The sequence below is a fragment of the Cydia splendana genome, chromosome Z (genome assembly GCF_910591565.1).
Source record: "Cydia splendana chromosome Z, ilCydSple1.2, whole genome shotgun sequence".
NCBI lineage: Eukaryota > Metazoa > Arthropoda > Insecta > Lepidoptera > Tortricidae > Cydia > Cydia splendana.
In genome coordinates, this window is record NC_085987.1 from 40,385,778 (window position 1) to 40,409,826 (window position 24,049).

At 37.9% G+C, this 24,049-nt stretch overlaps 3 protein-coding genes across 5 annotated transcripts in view; 2 read left to right on the forward strand and 1 right to left on the reverse strand.

Moving 5' to 3' along the window:
• Window positions 1-11,444, forward strand: part of LOC134804064 (UNC93-like protein) — a 117,128-nt gene extending 105,684 nt beyond the window's left edge. For both annotated transcript variants that reach the window (XM_063776960.1, XM_063776961.1), the window contains 4 exons: window positions 122-287; window positions 2,533-2,800; window positions 10,548-10,744; window positions 11,316-11,444. In XM_063776960.1, the coding sequence (XP_063633030.1) occupies window positions 122-287; window positions 2,533-2,800; window positions 10,548-10,744; window positions 11,316-11,438 (754 nt within the window). In that variant the 3' untranslated portion in view covers window positions 11,439-11,444. The remainder of the gene's footprint in view (window positions 1-121; window positions 288-2,532; window positions 2,801-10,547; window positions 10,745-11,315) is intronic.
• Window positions 11,445-19,851: 8,407 nt separating this feature from the next.
• Window positions 19,852-20,313, reverse strand: LOC134804007 (uncharacterized). The gene has a single exon (XM_063776861.1). The coding sequence runs from the start codon at window positions 20,311-20,313 to the stop codon at window positions 19,852-19,854; it is 462 nt and encodes a 153-aa protein (XP_063632931.1).
• A 2,938-nt stretch (window positions 20,314-23,251) lies between these two features.
• Window positions 23,252-24,049, forward strand: part of LOC134804117 (peptidoglycan-recognition protein SB2-like) — a 38,737-nt gene continuing 37,939 nt past the window's right edge. For both annotated transcript variants that reach the window (XM_063777060.1, XM_063777059.1), the window contains exon 1: window positions 23,252-23,741. In XM_063777060.1, the coding sequence (XP_063633130.1) occupies window positions 23,549-23,741 (193 nt within the window). In that variant the 5' untranslated portion in view covers window positions 23,252-23,548. The remainder of the gene's footprint in view (window positions 23,742-24,049) is intronic.

The following is a 24,049-nucleotide window of genomic DNA, read 5'->3' on the forward strand; positions in this document are numbered from 1 at the left end:
TTAAAAACTCTTTGATTGTTCAAGCTATGCTTAGAATAAAACATTTTGGATTGCATGATGTGACTATCTCTATGTAATGGCATATTGTTCTTGTTTTTTCTAAAGTGCCTTCGTTCTCCAGATACGGTGAAAAGCAGAGGCAGACTGACCCGGCCAAGGAGCTGTCCGGCATCCAGCTGCTGTCGGCCACCGCCTACCAGCTCAAGAAGCCTAACCAGCAGCTGCTCATCCCCATCACTTTGTGGATCGGCATGGAGCAGGCGTTTATCGGAGCAGACTATACGCAGGTACGGACCTCAAATAAGAAATAAAAAGAGTAAGCGTAAAGTGATATCCAGACGGGCCTGATCAAATCGGTCGATTTGATCAGGAAAATAATTGGCGCAAATCTCATCTAGCGCCCACACGTACACAATTTAATCACCAATTTTAGAACCATAAACAAACTTACGTACAGATCCTAGCATTCCATAGATACTAGCTTCGAAAATTGTCATTTTTGTGTCTGCACCTCCTGATTTGATCGGGCAATCGAATTAGCGAGCCAAATTGCCGTTTGCGTCCGCAACTCCTGATTCGATCGGGCAATTTAATCAGATTGGCGAATAATTGAATAATCTGGATACGCCTTAAGACTGAGCGGTGCGATGGCATATGGAAGGGCGCTGATATAAATCGAAATTAGTGCCATGCAGTTTTAAGGGTTAGTTCAGTTTAGTTTAAGATGGTACCGCTGAATAATTAATAAAAATAAGCGCAGATAAAGGCCGACCCGACCAATTCTAGTAGTAGGGCAGCTGCCAATACAAGGCCATAAAATATTACTACTTATATTTTAAAACATTACAGTTTCATATCATACTAACTCGTAAATTGCTAGCTTATCTAAAGGATACCAACCCTAAAAAATAAAAGCCAAGCTAAACTGGACAGTTACCAATGCAAACTAACGGCTAGCCAGGCACAACAATCGTTATATGTATATGTAAATAAGTAGGAAATTATGTAGCATTTAACCTTTTGGACGCCAATGACCGATATATCCGCACCGCAGGTTCAACGCCAAAGACTGATTAATCTGTCACAGACCACAGAGCAACATAGACCTACGTGCATATGCATAAAGTTCAATTTCAGTTTTGACACGGCGTCGAAAAGGTTAAACAAAATAATTAGACTATATTTTTCCTAGATTGTTAAAATATCTGTTAAAATCTGCTCTTTGGTTGATATTCACCGCTTTATAAAGATAATTATGGATCAACGTTAAATTACCGTAAAATAGCGGTACCTATATGCAAACTACAAAAGCGAGTCCCTTATCTTGCAATAATTCTTACATAAATTATTTACTCACATCTTTACAATTAGTAAAGATGTGAGTATACTTACTTAGTACCTAACAGCAGTTTATTTTTATAGTTCGCGCGACTCAAAACCACTATAATCAAATTTAAAAAGACACGTATATCTTTCAGGCAAAAACCTACTTATATTATCCGCTTTTTTACCAAGCGGAAGCGGTCAGTATTCAGTCCGGACCTCGTCGTCACGTTTTGGACGACCATCAAGCCAGTAGAGATGTTTCGATTGATTGCCAGTACGTGATTGGGTTTCGCGCATAATGCCCATATGGCTAAAAGCATTAACTACATATTGGTCTCATATGGAGTTAATACGTTATTCTTTTCCGATATCAGCGGACATTGACATGAGAGAAACGGTGCATATGTTCTGTTCAATTTGCACAAAGCCTAAGACGATGAGTCTGTCTGCAATAGGTACTAGGTACACTGAAAGTTACGCGATAATTTTACTCAAATAATATGCAATACCTATTTGAATCTAATTACTGGCCGCGCGTTACTTTCGCTTACCTACTGATAACAACACCACAAGTGACTAACGCATTTTTGTAACTCACGATGTCTCTTCTCACAAAAAAAACCTTACGACAACATGTTAAAGCTGAAATTTCAACAGACAAAGATGCTACATGTTACCGTGTCAGTTGAAACAGAAACGATTTGTTAAGGAATGCGTGCTCCCAATATTTATCGTTGATTTTGATTGCGAGTTAAGACATTGCATTTCCTATAACTACTTTAAAATCTTTGTTTAGCCAAACATGAAGTGAATAAAATAATATCGCTCTACGAAACCGTTGATAGTTATTACATTACTAATACGTGTTATCTAAGTACATTTTTTGCATTGTGCACATAAACGTTAATGTAAGATAACAAAACTCTTTATTGCACACCTCAATAAAAGAAAACAGTACAAATCACAATCTTAAAAGTAGAAAAACACAATGGGCGGTCTTATCTTTAAAGAATAGTATACACGGAAACTTGCCTATAGTTGCCTATAGTTAAGTATCGACTAACTATACAAACCTAAACACAAGAAATTAAAAAAGAAAAAACTTGATTTTATAATAATTCGGCATACTGCCGGGGCAACGCCATGAAGATGAAGGTTATGTTTTCAAGAAATAGTCACCTATTAGATGTTTGTATTTGTTGACAGGCCTACGTGTCCTGCGCACTCGGCATCCGTTCCATCGGGTACGTGATGATCTGCTTCGGGGTCGTGAACGCCATCTGCTCGCTCGTGTTCGGCTCGGCCATGAAGTACATCGGCAGGTTCCCGATCCTCGTGATGGGGGCCGCGCTGCACCTGGGGCTCATCGTGTGGCTGCTCATCTGGCGGCCCAACCCCGAGACCCCCAGCACCTTCTTCGTGATCTCGGGCCTGTGGGGCGTGGGCGACGCCGTGTGGCAGACGCAGGTTAACGGTGAGTTCAACGACTTAGCCAATTCAGCGCGTTGCAATTCAAGAGGCGTTCGTGAGTCGCGTGCCGAGATACATAAGATTTAGAAACTGCGGTATTTTACATATAGTGTCTTTTAACAATTAGTTTAGTATAATCTAATTAACATCAAATTACCTCTAACAATTAAATAAACTTAATAATCAAAATCAAATAATAAATGAATTAATGATTAAGTACCTATTAGGAGCGTCGTGATTTGCCACTGAGTTATCCTTAGCGCCATGAACGCTTATAAGTGTTATTACGGCGTACACTTCATAAGTAGCCTTGCTTTCGAGTATAGTTCTAAGTTAACTTTGTGTGACATGTGAAAAAACGGAACCCTTATAGGATCACTCTTGCGTCTGTCTGTCCGTCTGTCACAGCCTATTTGCTCCAAAACTACTGGACCAATTAAGTTGAAATTTGGTACACATATGGAAGTCTGTGACCCAAAGACGGACATGTAATAAAAACAAAATGAATTTTAAGCATAGGGGGATGATATCACATGCAAGAGTTCTTGATTCTCAATAACTTAAACTGAAACTTGTTCTGTTTTGCTACATAAATGGCCAAATAAAAACAGTACTATGTAGTTCGAATGTCATTCCCGACTCAAGATGATACTTACTTTGCGACATTATTTGAGACTCATAAAAATATGTTTGCGATATGAAGCCACAGTAAGTATTGCATTTCATTGAATCCATTAAATTCATGTACACGATTCAAACTTGAAATGTGGGTATTATAAATATTGGAGGGCGCCGCTGGCTGTTTCTAAACCCGTTTTAAATACAGTGGAACCTCCATAAGTCGAACCCTCTAAAGCTGAAAGTTATAAAATTTAATCGGCCTTCCGTTCTAGCCACTAGATTAGTAGATTCATATCACTCGTAACATTAGACCTCGATATGCCTAAGGACACGTCCACGGTTAATTAATACATTTTTTCCTTCATAAGTAGTTTTTGAACTCAGCACCTCGTAGGTATTTAAATTGAAGCACTGTCATCTTCATATCACAAGGTTCGTAACCTGAGTTGAACCTGCGTAACCCGAAAAAAGAGAACACGGCTACGACAATTATAATAAAATAAAAAATAAATTGGGGAATCTTACACAGATCGACCTCGTCAAAAAATAAGCAAAGTTTGTACCTAATGTGGCTAATTCCGTCATAGGGGCTATTCCGTCTACGAGCGTATATTTCTTTGATATTCAATCGTAGAAAAAAAAACCATTTGCTTTTGATTGCTGAAACTAAAAGCAATCGCTGCTTTGTTGAGGAAATTATCAATGTTGTTCGTTGTTCGAGAAAAACGCTAGTGGACAGAATAGTCCCTATGACGCAATTAGCCACATTGACCTTACCTAGTACAACTAGGCGATGATATAAATACTTAAATATACATACTTAAAGTTTGTCAAACAAATTTGTCAAAAAAAGGCGCGAAATTAAAATTTTCTATGGGACAATAACCCTTCGCGCCTACAATTTGCCAGGTTTTTCTACTGACGGAAATGGCTTGATATAAAAAGAGCCTCCAAGTTCACACCAATTTTAGAGTTATACTTGAGAATCGTGTTATCGAGGTTTGACTGTATAACGTTGAGTGCGAGTCCCTGCAGGCTCTCACGCGTGCCTAGGCATAGGTATCACCCGCGCTTTTCGCTTCGTCTATTTCCATCCTAGAACCTGTTCTCTAACTAAACTCGGACTTAGGGCCACAGAATAACCAATTCTTATAGCAGATACGTCACTCTAAAAAACCGGTCAAGTGCGAGTCGAACTCGCGTCCCAAGGGTTCCGTACTGCACACATTTACGAACGAGCGAGCAAAGCGAAGTTCATAAATACATTCAACTGTTCATTCAATTTTTCTACACACGGCTGGCTATCTTTAATTTTGTTCGAAGTTCGCAAATTGCTGGCATCTCACTCTGTCACTCTAATTACGGTTTCATTGGAGTAAAAGACAAATCCCCGCAATTTGCGAACTTCGGTGTTCGCGGTAGACCCTCTGATTAGCTACTCGTACTTAAACCAATTATTTGTTCTGTTTGAGCACTGACCTCCTAAAGATCATCCTTCGACCTTGCGTGGAGGCGCACCTCTCTTGGATGCTTCAGGCCTTCGGCCCAACGCAGAGCTCGGCCTTCGACCTTCGCACTAGGTGTCCACACCACGTTTCACGTAAATCAATTGCGGTTGTGGCCCTGATAGAGCTTATCCGCAATTCTTATTCTTAAGTCCGGCTCACGCTTAATTGCAGAAGTCTTATACGTTTTTCCAGTAATCTATAGGTACCTATCGGGCCCAATCGCTTAACAAAAGATAGAACAAAATCGACGATCTCCTTTGCAGGAAGCATGCACATGTCTGAGGCTCCGGGCCTTCGACCTTCGCATTCAGACACTTGTACTATAATTGTTCTGTGTTTGAACACTAACCTCCCGCAACTCGGCATTCGGCCGTGCGTTTCAAAAAGCTACTGGGGGATGCTTCGAGCCTTCGGCCCTACGCGTAGCTCGGCCTTCGGCCTTCACAAAAGCAGTCCACACCGAGTTTCACGTAAACCATTACGGCTGTGTCCCTAAAACAGCACATCCGCGTTTTTTTTTCTTAAGTCCGACTCACGCTTGACTCTAGATTTCTAATAGGTTTTTCTGTCATCTAGAGGTTAAGAACTATTATGTGTAACTTTTTCAAAATTTTAGACCCAGTAGTATCGGAGTTAAGGGGGGGAATGGTAATTTTTTACCTATTTTCTTAAATAACTTCTAAACTATTTCATATAAAATTATAAAAAATATATATTTGAGATCCTCAAAATAAGCCATTACATTTAATATGTAACACGATATAGTTTGCAAAACTTTGTTTTTTAATTTTCTCATATTCTCCCTAAAAGAGCCCCCTATGCTTAAAATTCATTTGTTTTTATTACATGTCCGTCTTTGGGTCACAGACTTCCATATTTGTAACAAATTTCAACTTAATTGGTCCAGTAGTTTTAGAGCAAATAGGCTGTGACAGACGGACAGACGGACAGACAGACGCACGAGTGATCCTATAAGGGTTCCGTTTTTTCCTTTTGAGTTACGGAACCCTAAAAACATTAAGTTCGGCAGTAAAAATAATTCGGAAACGTTTGTGACGAGAACAGCGCATGTACTCCGATCCTGAGAATACTGGATGGCTAAGATGACTGTGAGAAAATGCTAATTAGATCGATTCCTTGTCTTCATAATTCCATGCATTACAAATTCAATCTAAATCGTTAGAGCCGTTGTCAAGAACTGCTTTACAAATATACATATTTACAAGCGTACCTTTATAATGGTATAGAATACAATAAAATGTTGTAAATAACTGTGCTTAAGGGCGCCTTCACACGTGCGACATCACGTGCGTTCAGACGTGACACTCGTGATTTACGCCACTAGAGCGCTCATTTGATAAGTGGTGAAAAACACAGTGTTTAAAAACATAAATATGTAATGATGCCACGTTTTAATGAGTTTAAGTGCTAACTGCGTACAAGTACCAATGGCTTGCCCGTGTCAGTGCTAAAGAATTCTAAGCATTTTCATGTTTATGTGAAAATGATTACCTATAGTGGTATTAGGTCAAATTTTATACAATGTATGTAATTGCAGTAGGTACAGATACATTTTAAATGTACGTTACTGTGTTTGTTTCTAAAGTTACCAATTGTTGATCTATCTAATGTTCGATTGGTGTTAACGATTAACTATGTAATCAAAATCGTTTACACATTATTTCTTAAATAGTGTTTATTAAAACGTTTGAAAGGGACCTAAAACATTTAGTAATATTTGTTGTATTTCTAAGGTTATCGTAAGTGTAACTAACAGATAATGAACCTAGGTGCAACCGAATAACGGAAGGCCGCGCAATAATAAGTGCATTGTAAGATACATATCAATTATTTCGCCACGCATTTTTACCATTCATTGCAGTATAGAATAGAAATCATAGATTGTAAATTGATTGCGTCTTTACGGTTGGCACGGCAACTTGTGCTTTACCTAGCGTGGAAAAACGTAGGTACAAGCTATAAAATTCTATAAATGTGTACCATTCCACGTGTAACTGTCTAATATAGCCAATCAAACACTTATTATGGTGCTCCTGTTAATAAAAGCCTACCTGCTGAACTCCGACCAAGCTCAGTTTGCTTGCATATCCCATTGAAAGCGCCATAAGTACTTGACGTAGCACTTGGCATGAAAACTAAAGATGACATTCCAATGTCAACTGCAGCTGCATTACTGTATGCTGCTGTCGCTGTATCTATTTCCTTGATTTAGTGACAGAGTGGACGTCATAATCCCGGCTGTAATCCGGACGTTACTCATTTTATCAAGCAAATTGGCAGATACAGCACTCGCGTCGCGGCAGTAATGTCGCAACAGTAATGCAGTTGCAGTTACCAATCAAACGTCACATTCAGCTCTAATTTTATCTGCTGTTCTGTAAGCTCATTGTTTACTGGCACACACTGAGACAGACTGTTTTGTGTGACTTCATGTACCTATATGATATACATAGGGTACCTACTTTTCCCTATAATTATGCTCTCTTGTATAAAAATAGCTTGTGAAGCCTAGCCGCAGATTGTTTTTCTTCAATTCTAGGTACTTTTTGCACGACTTGAAGTAAACTGTTTAAGTAATTTGTATTTTTACATAAACATGTAAAATCAAAACGGCGTAGGTATATGAATAACAAATTACTACCGGCATATATGATATTAAATAACAGTTTCCTGTATAGAAATAGACCTGACAAAGTAGTGTCATGAGACAATTAAGTGTTATTTTGTAATGTGGTCAGCACATCCTTGAGGCATCTTCCTGTTGCACGTATACACGTACAATATCTAGGTACGCCATCAGTCCGCAGATACCAATCTGCAAGTAATAGTACAATAGGGCTGTCACTTGCATTTCATTTCGTCGACTAAAATCGCAAACCTCTTATCTCCTTCAAAGTTAAGTTAACAGGTTTTCTACGTTCGTGAAAATACGATGGAAAATAATTATGCACCACATCTGTACCGACCGACGCCGGGTGACTGACGGATGTCCAGACGAATGAATTTATTTGGTAGATTTTTTAGCGCTTTTGTGACCCTGAGAAGAGTAAGATAAGATAATAATTTATTTCATTTCAATCTTAGGTGGTAAATACATAGTGGTCGAGTCCCCTATTAGGTATAAAGTACCTGTATCAGGAGACAAGAGTAAATAATTAAGTTTAATTATCATATACAATTACTAAACTGCATTTTATTCAGCGGTAATGCGGTAGAAAATGTTAGGTAGGTACGTCTTTTTCAATCTTAACTTTCAGTACGACCATATTCAATAGTAAATAAGTAGAATAAAGATACTCTAAGAACCCTGCTATTCAAATAAAGTAGGGTCCCGTATGGATCAATAATGAGTAGGGTCTATAAAGATATCAATTCGATCAATTGATTCGCATTGTTACTGCACTCATAGAGAGCAATAAAGTAGTGCAACTACGACGCTGTACATTTCATTATGTAGGTAACCGCTAGTTTAAAATAATTAAATACTTTCATGGGCATGCTTGAAGGATCTTTACTGCTAAGGGTTCTCAAGGATGTTGGCTGGATCGCCGGTGCATTCTCTTCCTTTTCGCCTAAATTGTTATCCAAATTCTAGTCAGCCTACAATTTTACTACACTACAGGCGCCCCCTTTAGATATTACCGAACCAGAGGGCCTACCGCGAACTACGTTCGACGTGTTGCCTCCCTGTCACACTTACGTACGAATTTACAAGTGCGACAGAGAGGCAACACGTCGAACGTGGTTCGCGGTAGGCCCTCAGACATGCACAACTCTATCTGTCGAATTAATACCTACCAAGACCTATAATTGCTTAAACACTTCAATTTACGTTAAGTCAGCACAACGGTACCTACATACTTTAAGTATAGGTACATATACACGAAGTAATTTCACGAGAAATAAGTAACAATAATTGAGTACAGTGCGTCAAAGGATTCATTGGGCTGAGTAATGACTGTCAGCCGTATTCGAACAATGAGATACGTCAAATACTAGATATTGAAACGATATGGATCGGATATGTCAGTGTCAAACAAGTGTCAAAATTGACGTTTCTTGTTTCTTATTGATGACGTGTGTTGAGACGGCAGGGGTGCGCGTGCGCCAACAGTTACTCGCAACAGTCATTTTTCTGTTTCATATGTATATCGTAGGTCTTGTCATCTTAATTTCAGTCTTTCAATTTTTAAAACTTAATAATATATTTAAAACAAAATAAATACCGTAAGATATGTATAAAGTCAAGAAAAAAACGAGTTATATTAAATGGATGTTTTTTTTAATTTGTTTCCCTTGGCTTATCCGATAGGTACCTATACCTTTCACATTTTGGTTACTAAAACTATCAAGACCGTTTTTAATTTTTTATGGTAATTTCTATGTTAAATATTAGGACATGCGTCTCTGTAATCACGGAAAGCTCTTAGCTAGTTATAGTAGTCAAACAACCTAGACTTCGTCTAATGAAAGTACAGGGTGGGCCAAAAGGGTGTTGGTAGTTTTAATCTTGAATTTTTCAAAACCGCTTGGCGGGGTGCGGCGGGGGGTATGTTGCTATACGCGTCGTTTCGTAGAAATTTTATTGGCATAGAGCAGTACACAGGAACGGAGCCTACATTTTGTGTATGAGCTTTTTACCAAAACCCTAAATCGTTGATTACTGCACCATGGGTGTATCGACAGGAATACCATTTACGAGATTAACGTGAGGTTCCAATTGTTAATGTTATACGCAAATTGATCATAATGGTTGAAACAACCAGCTCGAGCATAGCAATAATGCTTGGCGGACGTCCAGCCTCTGAGAGAACGGCCGACATTGTGGAGCAAGTTCGACGTTCAGTTCGGCAAAATCCGCAACAATCAACGCGTAAGAGAGTTTGGGCTACGGACAATAAAAAATTCAACATTGCGACAAGTTTTGAAGCATAATTTGCATCTTAAGGTTTAAAAGATTCAATTTGTTTATGAATTAAAACCAAATGATGCGAGTAACCGACTTCATTTTGCCAATCAGATGCTCTAATCTCATTTCCGAAAGGAATGATAACAAATGGCCACCACCCAGCCCCAATCTCGGTCCTTTTGATTTTTTTTCTGTGGGATTACCTCAAATCTGTAGTCTTTGAGAAAAATTCGAAAGCTTTTGAGCACCTCAAAAGGAAAAAAAATCGGAAAATCGCCAATATCCCCGAGGGGAATATTTCGAAATAAAAAAACCCAGAATTTGAGATTTTGCCTTCAAGAGCGCCTAGAAACTCAAGTGGGCCACTAATCTACACATTATTTTGAGTCATAAAATTTCCATAACTTGTGTTTTTAAAAGTAGTATTAAAAATGTTGTACGATTTGAAGTTTTTTTTAAATCCTTTTTTCAAACTGCCAACACCCTTTTGGTTCACCCTGTAGGTAAATGCATCTTCCTTGTAATTTGAGATACAAACTTGCACAATTCTTCCTTGGTTGACACCAACCTACTTACTCTTATTATATACTCTCACCTACCAGTACAAGTAGCCTGCGCAATTGTCGTAGTCGAATAGAGGCCTATGAAATGTTGATGGTGAGGAGTCTTACCTAGTATCTCCGCCTTTCCAGGACTGTACGGCGTGCTGTTCCGGCGCAACAAGGAGGCCGCCTTCTCCAACTTCCGGCTGTGGGAGAGCGCCGGGTTCGTGGTGGCGTACGCCTACTCCACGCACCTCTGCGCGCGCATGAAGCTCTACGTCATGATGGTGGTGCTTCTTATCGGCTTCTGTGGGTACATCGTTGTTGAGATCCTGCACAAGAGAAAGGTAAATTATCTAAACAAGCCTTTGATCTTTTAAGAGTTGTATCTATATCTATTTTAATTTCGGAGAAAACTCATATTTGTAATGCGTTTTGTCACTCGCGCGCATTTGAGATGCGCCCCTTAAAGATATGCGTGTGTGGCGAATATACGAGTGTAATCGTGGACGAGCAGTAGATAAATATGTATAAAGGTCAATGTACGAAAGTCTTCGCGCTCAGCGATAATACTTTTTAAATTATGAATAGGTATTATTACCAAGAATAACTATTAATTACCTACATCTATCTTTCAGCCACTATGCGTTCGTTAAGCTAGATTGATTACCTACCTGTGCACCAATTTCAAATCATTCATATTCTTAGGTATTAAGTAAGTATTACAGCCAAATGCTCACAACATAGTCCTCTAGGCAGATGATAACAGGTTAATTGTCAAATATTGTGTGTTACAGTTAAGCATTTAAATGGAACATAGACCTTCGTGGCGCGTGATTAGCGTTGATATTTTATCATTAGCTCTATTATAAACGACTGTGCAATGTTTCAGTAGATTAACAGCATGTTCGTTCACAGGCCCGCCGCCTGAAGGCGATCGCCGAGGACCCGGCCGTGGCCGCCGAGGCCGCCAAGCAGCCTCCCGAGGAGGACGACGAGAAGGACGAGATCGACGACGAGATCGTCATCACGCACCTGTGAGCGCCCCTAAACATCCATCTTAGCCCTGGGGAACTTATGTGTCCACATCAAATACGAAAAGCTAAAACGGAGGACTTGGTTTTTAAATCGGCAGAACGTGAACGTGAAACCGTCCAACACTTGTGACAGTTATTTATAAATAAATACATGTTTTTTCAATGGACTTTACTTCCCGGGGCAAAAATGGATAGTTTCGCGGTGCTAATCGACACGGACCAAGAGGACACACAAATCTTTACAAGTATTAGGTTTAACCATAGGAAGGTACAATTGACTATCTGAGACAAGGATACTCATCGCGCGTCCACATTTTATATAATTGCGTGACAGCTATTTTTCGACACCTACTTTCTAATTGTTCTATAGAACAGTGAAATTCATTAGGTACTAAAATTAGTTTTATAGAACTCCCGGAAAGTAGCCCTAATGATAAAACTGCGAGTGCCATGCCCGGCAAGACGCTTGCCCGTAAATATTTGTCATTTCTTTAAGCAAGTAAGTGTCGAAATGGAAAGTGATTTTTAATACTTTAAACGAAAATTGGGAATTTTATTTACCCAGTCCAATTATTTGGTCCGTCAATTAAGGACGAGCTGTATTAAAACTCGAATTTATTTAGAATTATTTATATTTCCAATAGATGAATGTTGATGAGTATTAAAAAGTACAAAGTTTATCCATTTCGGGTTCGACCGAATCGGAAAAATAACAAGTGCCAGCGCAAGCATTTAACACTACCACAGGGGTCATCTCTACTTATTGTGGCTTTTTTTTCACGACTTCTATTAGACCAGTGTGCCTTTCCGGATAACTGGTCTTTTAAGATGTTATTCAAATTACTCAGAAATTATTAAAGAATGACTCGAACCATTTATTTATTAGAAAAATATAAAAATTCATTATCGACTATGCAGTGCAGATTATAATTGGGAGCAGCTGTTCAGTGGTTCGGCACAATGCATTGTTGATTGCGAGCAAGCATAACCAACTGTGTTGACAGTTCGTGCGTAATTGTGCACTTTATTATTCTGTTCCAATGACTGTGGTGTTTAATCGACTCTTTTGCGTGTTTTGTGAGTAATTAAACAATAACAAGTGGGTGCGAGTTCGAAACACTTCCTCCTGCAGGAAGTGACGGCCCTCGCTCTCGTTTATTGTTGAGTTGGTAATATTTGTATTTTACTTGGATCATGCTTAGAAAGATGAAGTGGCTTCACTCGTATTATTTTAAATATGAATTGATTCGACTTTATATTATATTATATTATTTAATTTAAATAATTGATTATTCTAAATATTGTTGTTATTCCTAAATACGAATGAAGCAATATGATATAGACTGCTCAATTCGTTTAAAGAGTGATTTTATATTACATTATTGTTTTAACAATTACTGTAATATACAGGGTGGAAAAATAAGTCTGGCCCTGGAGGGAAACTACCTTAAATCCTTAAGTTGGATCATTTTACTTAAAGGAGACATTCCTTTATTATTAAAAAGAAATAAAACTGCATTCAAAGATTGTTCTCTTTTTCTTCAATTTTGCTTGTCTAAAAATATTCTTGAGTACTAAATATTCGATGTTATGGATATTTTGTACGACAGACGAGTGTAAGACCTAATGTTTCTTGGAGAAATGTTATCATTAACATTAACTGTACTGACTAGTAGAAAAAAATAGCGAGTTTTAATTTTTTGGAAGTTTTACTCGGTTTGATTCCCGGTCGAGACGAGCGAATTTTAAAAAATCTTTGAATGCAGTTTTGTTTCTTTTTAAAAATAAAGGAATGTCTCATTTAAGTAAAATGAGCCAACTTAAGGATTTAAGGTAGTTTCCCTCCAGGGCCCGAGATATCTTTCCACACTGTATGTACCTATTTCCAGCTAAAGACTTAGAAGCGAACGCATTGATTCCAATATTATACAATCCATAGCTCCATTCATATAATGTTAAGTTATGTAGGTAAGATTGTTGATATTATTTTTAATTATTTTTGGTAATATCGTGAGACAGGTTTTCGTGTACCTACAGAAATATGTCAATCGTAAACGACTGGGGCGGCGGTGTAAGAGCGGCCCAGGTCCTATTGTAGGTACCTACTTAGATCAAATAAATTAATTGTGTAATCCTTACAAGCTTATAAATACTTAGGTAGGTAGATATTTAAGTTTGTTAGTAGGTATGTTTTGTGAGCAACTCACAGCGGTGTAGAACCTGTATGTTTTTTGACCGAAGCAAAGAGCCTGTGGAGTGGAACCGTAGGTTTCACTTTGTTGCTGAACTTTAATATACTTCCCAAGTGCCAGAGAGGCCAATAAAGAAAATATATCAAAACAAGAATGGTCACAATTTGAAATGAAAATGAAAATTGAATTGTTAATAAATATTATGAATGAACTAACTAAGCAATGCAATGAGTATTACTTATTTGGGCATGATATAGGTGCTGAAATGTATTGTGACCACTTACAATTTAAACGTCCACTGGCGAAATTGATCCGAGTTTGTAAGATTTATATAAAATCTCTTCTTGGCCTACACAGCTTTATATAATTTAATTTATAATAAAATTATATAGTAAGACGAGGTGTGTACCGATTGCTAGGGTAACAAAACCACGTGATAATTACAGTAAAATGTATAAATATAAGCATATTATTATTTTAATGTAAATTTAAATTAGTGGTAGTCTATAATATAAATAAAATTGCTCTATTTTTGAGATAAACATTATTATTTGTTTGATTAAATATTACTTATGTTATATTATTAACGATGTGAAAGAGTTTGTGATGAAAATAAACATAGAAATTGTTTGGTCTTTGCGTGTTTCTATTACCTCAAAATTGTCACGTTGGCGAGGAATTAAGCTAACTAAGCTTGCTTTTCGTGAAACTTGTACCGTAACAACCTTTTACCAATGGTAACAACAGAAAATAAGATAGGTAAGTACTTGGTGGGAAGAACAGAAAATAACCCAAAAGACCCAGAAAAAATTACATTTCACATAAACCGTCTGAATATTTTTCTAGCTGTAGGTAATTTAGCACAGAATAAATAATAGTACTACCGTACAGAAAGGACACTTCCTACAAACTCGAAGTTTGACAGCGATTCAGCGACAGCGAGCGATGGGTCGAATCATGCTATCCCTTTCTAATATATGGCACTATCCCTTTAGGCTCCATCACACAGGCGCGTTTTGCGGGCGGCGCATGAGCGGGGTGCGCCGCTTTTACATATAAAACGCTCACGCCGCGCCACGCCCCACCCGGAAAACGCGCCTGTGTGGGCTGTGTGATGGAACCTTTTCGGCTATTTAAGGTCGGTTGCACCAAACTGTTCGTATCGTTAAAGAGTTCGCTAAATTTTTATGTATGGAAAGTTTCATAGTAATGCGCCGGGGGGCGCCGGCTGACGTTGATCAGTCTGTCATATGTAGTTGGTGCAACTGGCCCTTAGGGTTGTCAAAATTCAAGTGATTATCTTATCTGTGGTCGTGCACGCAAAAGGAAGTCAAGTGGTGCCAACCCTAATAATTGCTCGGAGCAATGCTAAGTCGAACGGAGCCGAGTTCGACCGAAGTGAGGAGTGTCTCCCCACTGATATTAGACAATCCCTACCTAACAAATACTTGACATTTTATTAATTGAAATTTTTATTTTAAAACATTTGCCGAGCTAAAACCGCAAGGCGTTCAAAAAATAGTGTTAGGGCCAGTTGCACCAACTACATATGACAGACTGATCAACGTCAGCCGGCGCCCCCCGGCGCATTACTATGAAACTTTCCATACATAAAAATTTAGCGAACTCTTTAACGATACGAACAGTTTGGTGCAACCGACCCTTAATCGCTGTCAGTAGGTATACGACGTCAGTATATGACGTCAATTAAGCATGAAATCTTTATAGGAATCAACTTTTAAAGCCTTTTTAGGGTTCCGTGGTCAACTAGGAAGCGGCAACTAGACATGGTTTCGCGATGTCCGTCTGTCTGTCCGTCCGCGGCTTTGCTCCGTGATCGAAAGCTGCAATTTAGCATGGCGACAGAATGGTAAAATAGAAACTGAAAAATAGTTATTTGTTTTACAAGGGGGCAAAGTTGTTGTTTAACCGCTCGTGCTAATATTGATACCCGAGCAAGCGAAAGATTCCAAAATTGAAATATCAACAAAGTTAAAATATCAAACTAAATCAAATCCAAGTGAATGTTATTAAATATTTATCATCCAAAATCATCATTTAAAAGTCAGTTCTACTAGCAAACATAAGAAAACAACTCAAAATTTGCGTTTGATATGAATAAAATGCAACATTGCTATCAGTTTTTGAAGTGCAAAGGAACCCTTTCCGAGCTGGTATGGTGAAAAAGAATTTTAGGGACGATTTTATTGGTACGAGTACGAGCTTCGCTAGGCCGACAATTTTATGATTTTACTGCATTCATAACGCTAATTAAGTATAGTTATACATACTTATGTAATTTGTGTGCTGTTTTTAAAAGCAGTAGGAAAAACTGGACTGATAAAGCGAATGACAGATCTATGTGGAGATAAATGGAGGAGGCCTCTATAAAGAGGTCCTTGATAAAAAAATGTTTTTATATATTATTTGTGTTGTAATTGTTTTTATTATTATTTAAACTAAAATGTATAAAATTGCATGCACTCAAATCACAATACCTTGTATATCAATTTTTATTAAGGAAATAAAAAGGCTTAATCAATTAATTAATACTTAATTTGTGTACCTACTCGTTGACGAGTTCTCAATACATACTTTTGTCAACACATGTTTCTCAATGGGACATTTTAGACTAAAATTCCATTGGCCATGGTTAACTGGCTGTGGCGGTGCCTTAAGCCCCCACAACAAAAATATTACACCTTTATCCCCCAATTGGGTGATAGAATATATCTAGTTAGATTGCTTGATATCTAACTAGTAAAAAACCGGCCAAGTGCGAGTCGGACTCGCGCACGAAGGCTTCCGTACCATTACGCAAAATACGGCAAAAAATCACGTTTGTTGTATGGGAGCCCCACTTAAATATTTTTTATATTCTTTTTTTAGTATTTGTTGTTATAGTGGCAACAAAAATACGTCATCTGTGAAAACTTCAACTGCCTAGCTATCACGGTTCATGAGAAACAGCCTGGTGACGGACAGACAGAAGGACAGCGGAGTCTTAGTAATAGGGTCCCGTTTTTACCCTTTGGGGTACAAACCCTAAAAAAGGGGTACAATTCTCGCGCAGCGCAGATGAAAAAGGATACAAGTTCCATTTATCATATAATTTTATGGCTGCTATTTAACTGATCACCAGATTTAATAAAATTTAATACCAAAAAAATCTACTTTACCACCCTAAAATAATAAACGATCACCAAAATTATAACACCATTTTAATGTGAAATGATTACCAATTTTATTACATTTTACTATCCTATTAAAGGAAATGACAGCAAACTAATCATTATTCACCCAAAAATTGTAAATGATTACCAAATTTCAAACCCCATTTTAATGTGAAATGATAACCAAGTTTTTACATCTTGCTATCCTATTAAATAAAATGACACCAAAATAATCATTGTAAACCCAAAAATAGTAAATGACCACCAAAATTAGAACTCCATTTTAATGTAAAATTCTAACCAAATTTTTAAATCTTGCTATCCTATTAAAGCAAATGACTCCAAAATAATCATTGTAAACCCAAAAATAGTAAATGACCACCAAAATTGTAACCACATTTTAATTAAAAATGTGCAAATATTTAATATATCATTATCCTATTAAATTAATTAATCCACTTCGTCATCTTTTTCTAACCTAACCCACTTTTCTAGTAGCATTTCGTTTCTGTATGGGTTGCAGTTCAAACCTAACCTAACCCACTTTTCTAGTAGCATTTCGTTTCTGTAAGGGTCGCAGTTCAAACCTAACCTAACCCACTATTCTAGTAGCATTTCATTATGCTACTAGAAGAGTAGGTTAGGTTAGGTAGGTATGCGGTGCGGGAACGGGGGGTTGAGCGGGAGGGGCTAGTAATTTTGGCAACATTTTACTTTATTTGGTAATATGTATACATTTTTTGGTAATCATAGGGGTTTATTTAGGTGAAAATATCGCATTAATTTGGTCTTCAAGATTTGGTGATCATGAATGATTTATGGTGATCATTCAATATATTTGGTATTCGAATACAATTTGAAGTGCAGTCGTAATTAAAACGGTGGTTCTTTTGTAATTTCAGGCCTTATTTTTTTAGTGTTCAGTATTTTTTTTTGGTAAGCATGATTTTTTTATTTAGGGTACCAAAGTATTTTTTGGTGGTCATTATATTTGTAGCCTAATTTTATTATTATATAGCTTTAATAACACAGCCCTAATAATTATACAGCCCTAGGGCCACAGTGCAATTTTAGGCAGTGACAGATACTGATATAGCTACCGTATGAAAGCTTGTGTTATGCTGGCTGATGCTGATGAGTATTAGGTATTTTCCCACATGTGTGGTCTTTCGTCTTTCCACGACAAACGCCATGTAATGTTACTAAACTAATGTAATGTCACCTTCTGGCCTTCTGTGCCAGTGTGTGAATGATTTCCAAATAAAAAAACGTGCGATCTAAAATCAAATATCCTAAGTGCGAAATTCCTAAAGACAGAACATCTAAAATCAAAATGTCTAATGTACGAATATCCTAAAGATGCATGTCCTACGGTTAATAAACCTATTTTTTAAATGTCTAAAGTACAATAATGCTAGTGCACGAAAATACTAACGACCTTTTTTCCTACGTCCAGTTGACCTAAGTTTAAAATGTATAAATTGTGAAATTTCTAACAACATTTGTCCTATGTTTAGCTGACCTTACTCATAGTTTAAAGAGTCTAACGTACGAAACCTTCTTTTCAAAAAACATTTCCTTTACAACTTAACTAGACGGAGACGGAGCCGGGCATCTGAAGCTACCTAACGAACCTAACCTACCTACGCTTTTTTACCCAAAGTGTAATATTTTCACGGACGTCACACTAAAATAAATCAATAGGTAGGTTAGGTTCGTTAGGTAGCTTCAGATGCCCGAAGGGCAAATCGCCCAGAAATAGGAGCCCCGCGTAGCGAGGCTCCGTCGAATCGGAATAAGAAGGAAATGTTCTAGGAAATATTGAGTTTCAAAGTATTGTCATTAGGCTTTTTGAACGTAGCTATTTTGAGCACTAGACATATTGACATTAGAAGTATTGTCATTAGGCATTTCGTACGAAGGAATATTGATTTTCGAAAATAAGATCCTTCGATTAAAAGTGTATTAGGACATGCATCTTTAGGAATTTCGTACATTAGACATTTTGATTTTCGATGTTCTGTCTTTAGGAATTTCGTACTTAGGAAATTTGATTTTAGAAATTATGCTACATAACCCTTATTTTTTATCCAATCTGCTTTTTATCGATTCTCCATACAAACTTTCACCCCCCTTTTCACTCCCTTAAAGGGTGATTTCTGTGATAAAAACTACCCTATGTCCTTCCTCGGGACTCAAACTATCTCCATACCAAATTTCAACTAAACCGGTTCAGCGGTTTAAGCGTGAAGAGGTAACAGACAGTCAGACAGACAGACAGACACACTTTCGCATTTATAATAATACTAGCTTTTGCCCGCGACTTCGTCTGCGTGGAATTAGTAATTTGGGTACCATAATTTTTAACAGATCTGCTTTTTAGTACATCTTTCTTTTCACCCCCAAATTGGATGACTAATTAGTCACAAAAGCGAACTTTCTTTATTTGTAACGAAAGGTCTTTTGAGCCCTTTTTATGTTAAGATATTATTTTCTTTTATTTATTTATTAATTTTGACGTGATAAACGTCTTATAAATCGATGAACACCTTATGAACACCGGCACCGGTAGCTAGAGATGGGTAACTGCCCGACCCTACCCGAGAGCGGGTATTTACCCGGTATATACCTGATATTTACCTACCCACGGGTAAATACGCGGGTATTTTCGTTTTTCTTCTAAATTTGATGTGTTTAATGGTATGTGAGTATAAATAAGATTAATTTAAGTCATTTTTTATAATGTTACAAAAAATGTATGTTAAACTAATTACGAAAAGGTTGCTATGAGGTGAAGTTCGATTTTAACATATCAGTCCAATGTAGGAAATTCTGTCTAAATACTTTAGTTTGTACATACAACACTTTTCGATATTAAAGACAGATTCCAAGAAATATGAAAAAGTTCACTCAGAAGTTGAAGAAGTAGGAAGATAAATAAGTTGGAGAAATTGAAGAAGTTGGAGAAGTTGAAAAAGTTGGAGAAGTTAAAAAAAAGTTGGAGAAGTTGAAGAAGGTGCAGAAATTGAAGAAGATAAAAAAGTTGAAAAAGTTAGAGTTGGAGAAGTTGAATTTGAAGTTGGTAAAGTTGAAGTTGAAGAAGTTGAAAAGGTTGAAGAAGTTGATAGCTGGAGAATTTGTAGTTGAAGAAATTGGATAAATTGAAGAAGTTTAGGAAGATAAAGAAGTCGGAGATTTGAAGAATTTGTAAGATGGAGAACTTAAAGAAGTTAATGAAGTTGAAGAAGTTGAATACGCTGGCGCAGTTGAAGTAGTTAAGTAAGTTGACTAAGATGAAGAAGTTGCAGAAGTCGAAGAAGGTTAGGAAGATAAAGAAGTTGGAGTTGTTGAAGAAGTTGAAGTTGGAGAAGTTAAAATTGAAGAAGTAAAAAAGGTTGGAGAAGATGAAGTTGAAGAAGTAGGAGAAGTTGAAGTTAAAGAAGTAGGAGTAGTTGAAGTTATGGTTGGCTTTGGTTGACTGGTAGAGAATGCCTTTAGGCATTAAGTCCGCCATTTGTACATTTTATTTGTATTTAGTGTAATAATCAATATATATAATAAAAGAAAGTGTACAATGTGCGTGCCGCTAAAACTCAGAAATGAGTCCCGATACTATCAAGGAAGCTCTATGGGGTGGTAGCCCTCTATCTCCCGTCCATGAAGAAGTTTTCCGTTTTTACCTGAAGGGTGTGCTTTTGAAGATATAAGGGCTGAGAGTTTCGCCCTCTGAGACCCAGAAGCAGTTGTTTTGTTTTTGAATTTTGAACCTTAACTTAATAAAGTAAAGTTCAGAATAGATCGTGAAATATATACCTACAAAAATTTGTACCTGGCGAATATTCGAGAACATTCTAGATCATTGTGAACATTCCCGAATACTTTCGAATGTTGTGGAATATTCTGAAACATTCGATGCCGTCTCGGAGGCTAGACATTTCTGGTTAGTCCAGACCATTTGAGAGTATTCGAGAGCATTCCAGAGCATATCAGAACATTCTGGAATGTTGGCGAATATTCGAGAACATTCTAGATCAATGTGAACATTCCAGAACACTTTCGAATATTGTGGAATATTCTGGAACATTCGAAGCCGTCTCGAGTATCGGAGGCTAGACATTTCTCGAACAGTCATGACCATTCGAGAATATTCGAGAGCATTCCACAGTATTTTAGAACATTCTGGAATGTTGTCGAATATTCGAGAACATTCTAGATCATTGTGGAACATTCCAGAACACTTTCGAAAGTTGTGGAATATTCTGGAACATTCGAAGCCGTCTCGGGTATCGGAGGCTAGACATTTCTAGAACATTCCAGATCATTGTGGAATATTTTGGACCATTCGAAGGTTTTTTGTAGGATATAGCTACCTATTGTGGTAACGTCGTGAGTTTCGAATGTTCAAGAACATCCCGGAATATTCTGTAATGATGACGAATATTCGGAAATAGACTAGAATCCGCAAATGTTGTGGAATGTTCTAGAACATTGTGGACTATTTGAAGCCTTTTTTGTCTTTCCATGAAGAAGATTCCCGTTTTTACTTGAAGGGCGTGCTTTTGAAGATAATTTTACTCTCTAGACATTTCTAGAACAGTCCAGAGCATTCGAGATCATGCTACAACATTTCAGAACTTTCTGGAATGTTATCGAATGTTTGAGAACATCACAGATCATTGTGGAATATTCCAGAACACTCTCAAATGTTGTGGAATATTCTGATACATTGTGGCCCATTCGAAGCCTTTTTTGTGTGGGTGGAGCTACAGAACATTCTAGAATGTTGGCGAATATTCGAGAACATTCTAGATCATTGTGGAACATTCCGGAACACTTTCAAATGTGGTGTATTCTGGACCATTCGAAGCCTAGGGTTGAAGCTACCTATTGGTAGGGTTAAATATTTAAAGCAAGATAGTTGTGAGGTTCGAATGTTCGAGAACATTCCGGAATATTTTGGAATGTTGTCCAATATTGTCGGTCGGGTCGTCGGGGGTTGGGTTCGAGAGTATTCCACAGCATTTCAGAACATTCTGGAATGTTGTCGAATATTCGAGAACATTCTAGATCATTGTGGAACATTCCAGAATACTTTCCAATGTTCTAGAATATTCTATATTCTCCCCGGGACTCAAGCTATCTGTATACCAAATTTCAACCGAAACGGTTCAGCGGTTATTGATTCCCCATACAAACTTCCACCCCTTTTTTCACCCCCTTAAAGAGGGATGTCTGGGATAAAAACTACCCTATGTCCTTTCCCGGGACTCAAACTATCTCTATACCAAATTTCATCAAAATCGGTTCAGCGGTTTAAGCGTGAAGAGGTAACAGACAGACAGACAGACAGACACACTTTCGCATTTATAATATTAGTATATTAGTATGGATGGATTACGAATATACTCTATGCATAAAGGTCGTATCGCCATGTTATGAGTATTGTAAAGACATACGACTTATAGCTTAAAATAGCGACAGTAAGAAATATCGTTAAGCCCGTCACAGACGGAGCGATAATATATTTGAATATACCGTAAGATACTGAAATATATCTTATACCTAGTATAGCAAAGCACCACACACGAAAACGATATCAAAATATATAGTTTTTGTCGCTGTCTCTCCAGCACCTACATTGTGAGAGAGACGAAATATGCCTTAATATATCGTAATGTACCGAGCTACATATAGCAAGGTATCTTAAGATGCCTTGCATATCTTTTGGTATATATTATCGCACCGTCTGTGACGGGCTTAAGTATGTCTCGCGCCGGGGAATTACCTACCAAATAGCGCCGCCGAAATAATTCAAGGCTCGCCAAAAATTTCGCGGAGAACCTACTTCCTTATCAAATTATGTATGACACTAGCACGAAACACGGCAACGCTAATTTAATACTGAATCTTATCACACATCAAGCCACTTTATCTAAACTAAGTACTTAGGTAGTTAGCTAAGTATCGATAATACAATGAAATAAATATAAAGCAATTTTTTATCTTCTGCAATAATGATGTCAACAAGAAGCGGTATCGCATTTTTATCACCTGTCATGCCATGCGTCACTTTCGCACTTACGCATTTGTTAGAACGTGACAGGCATGGTGACAAATGATAAAGAGCCGACCATCTTAGCCTTACAGGATGTTTAAAGCAATCGATTCGTTAAGACAGGTGCACAAACTACTAAGAAGATACTACGTTGAACTGGACAGGTGTCTTGCTGCAATCAAGTTCTTTCAGACATTATCTGTCTCGGAGGTTCCTCTGTAGTTCTGTTCCATACAGGCACAATTCGAGAAGGAGTGTATAGATGTATTGTACCCATTGGTTGACCGGTTGATAAAAAGTAAATGGCCAATTCTACGAACGCGCCGACTGCGAGGTCGAGCTACCACGAGTCTGACGTCAGATAACTCGGGAAACCCGGCCTACAGCGCGGCCAGTGGTCTAGAGAACACACTTCATGGCACCGGCCGTAACTCACGATCCGTGCGATCTCTCATTTATTCGCACTGTAATTTATTTTATTATTTTACAAAAGTATCCTCAAAAAGAGACGCAAGATACTCACGCGCGGAGTATGAGGGAGACATTAATAACAATAAGTAACTAATTAGTTATATACATTATCACATGTAAACAGGGTTTCGCGCAGATTATGTTTATCGCCGGAGTGAAGTCAGTCGCGTTCTGAGACCGGCGCAGAGACATTGTGTGTGAGTCATTGTGAATCGTTAAAGTGATGTGGTCGCCCAGTGAGCAGGGCACGTCTAGCTCGGAGATGGCGGTGGTGTCGAGCATGCCGCCCACGGAGCTGGTGGCCCGGACGACGCCCGTGGTGTCCACCATGAACATCACCAAGTCCTCGCGGGTACACATCGGCCCGAAGTTCGTCTCGGTCACGCAGAACGTGGAGACCGCTGAGCTGGTAAAGGGTGAGTAATAGAACTAATAGGTGATGCGCCTGCGACTCTCACTTGTTTGTTTATCAATACGCCCGGCCCAATATTTATATTTGTGATAAGTACTTAATATTTTTGCCACTTAATCCAATTAAACTACTTAATTCAATAACAACATTATATCAATACGAATTATCAATAGTTCGTCCTTGTTGTACGTTGTACCAATACATTAGTCCAAGTGAGACAATTATATATAGTTAGATACCGTGGGCTTGAAGAAATTGTAGTGTTGCCTTTAGGTACTTATATTTTATAATTTCAGTAGGTACTAACATACC

What these genes read in the sequence shown, in the direction of transcription:
- LOC134804007 (XM_063776861.1), bottom strand. Translation starts at nt 20,313, where the DNA reads ATGGCGGACTTAATGCCTAAAGGCATTCTCTACCAGTCAACCAAAGCC.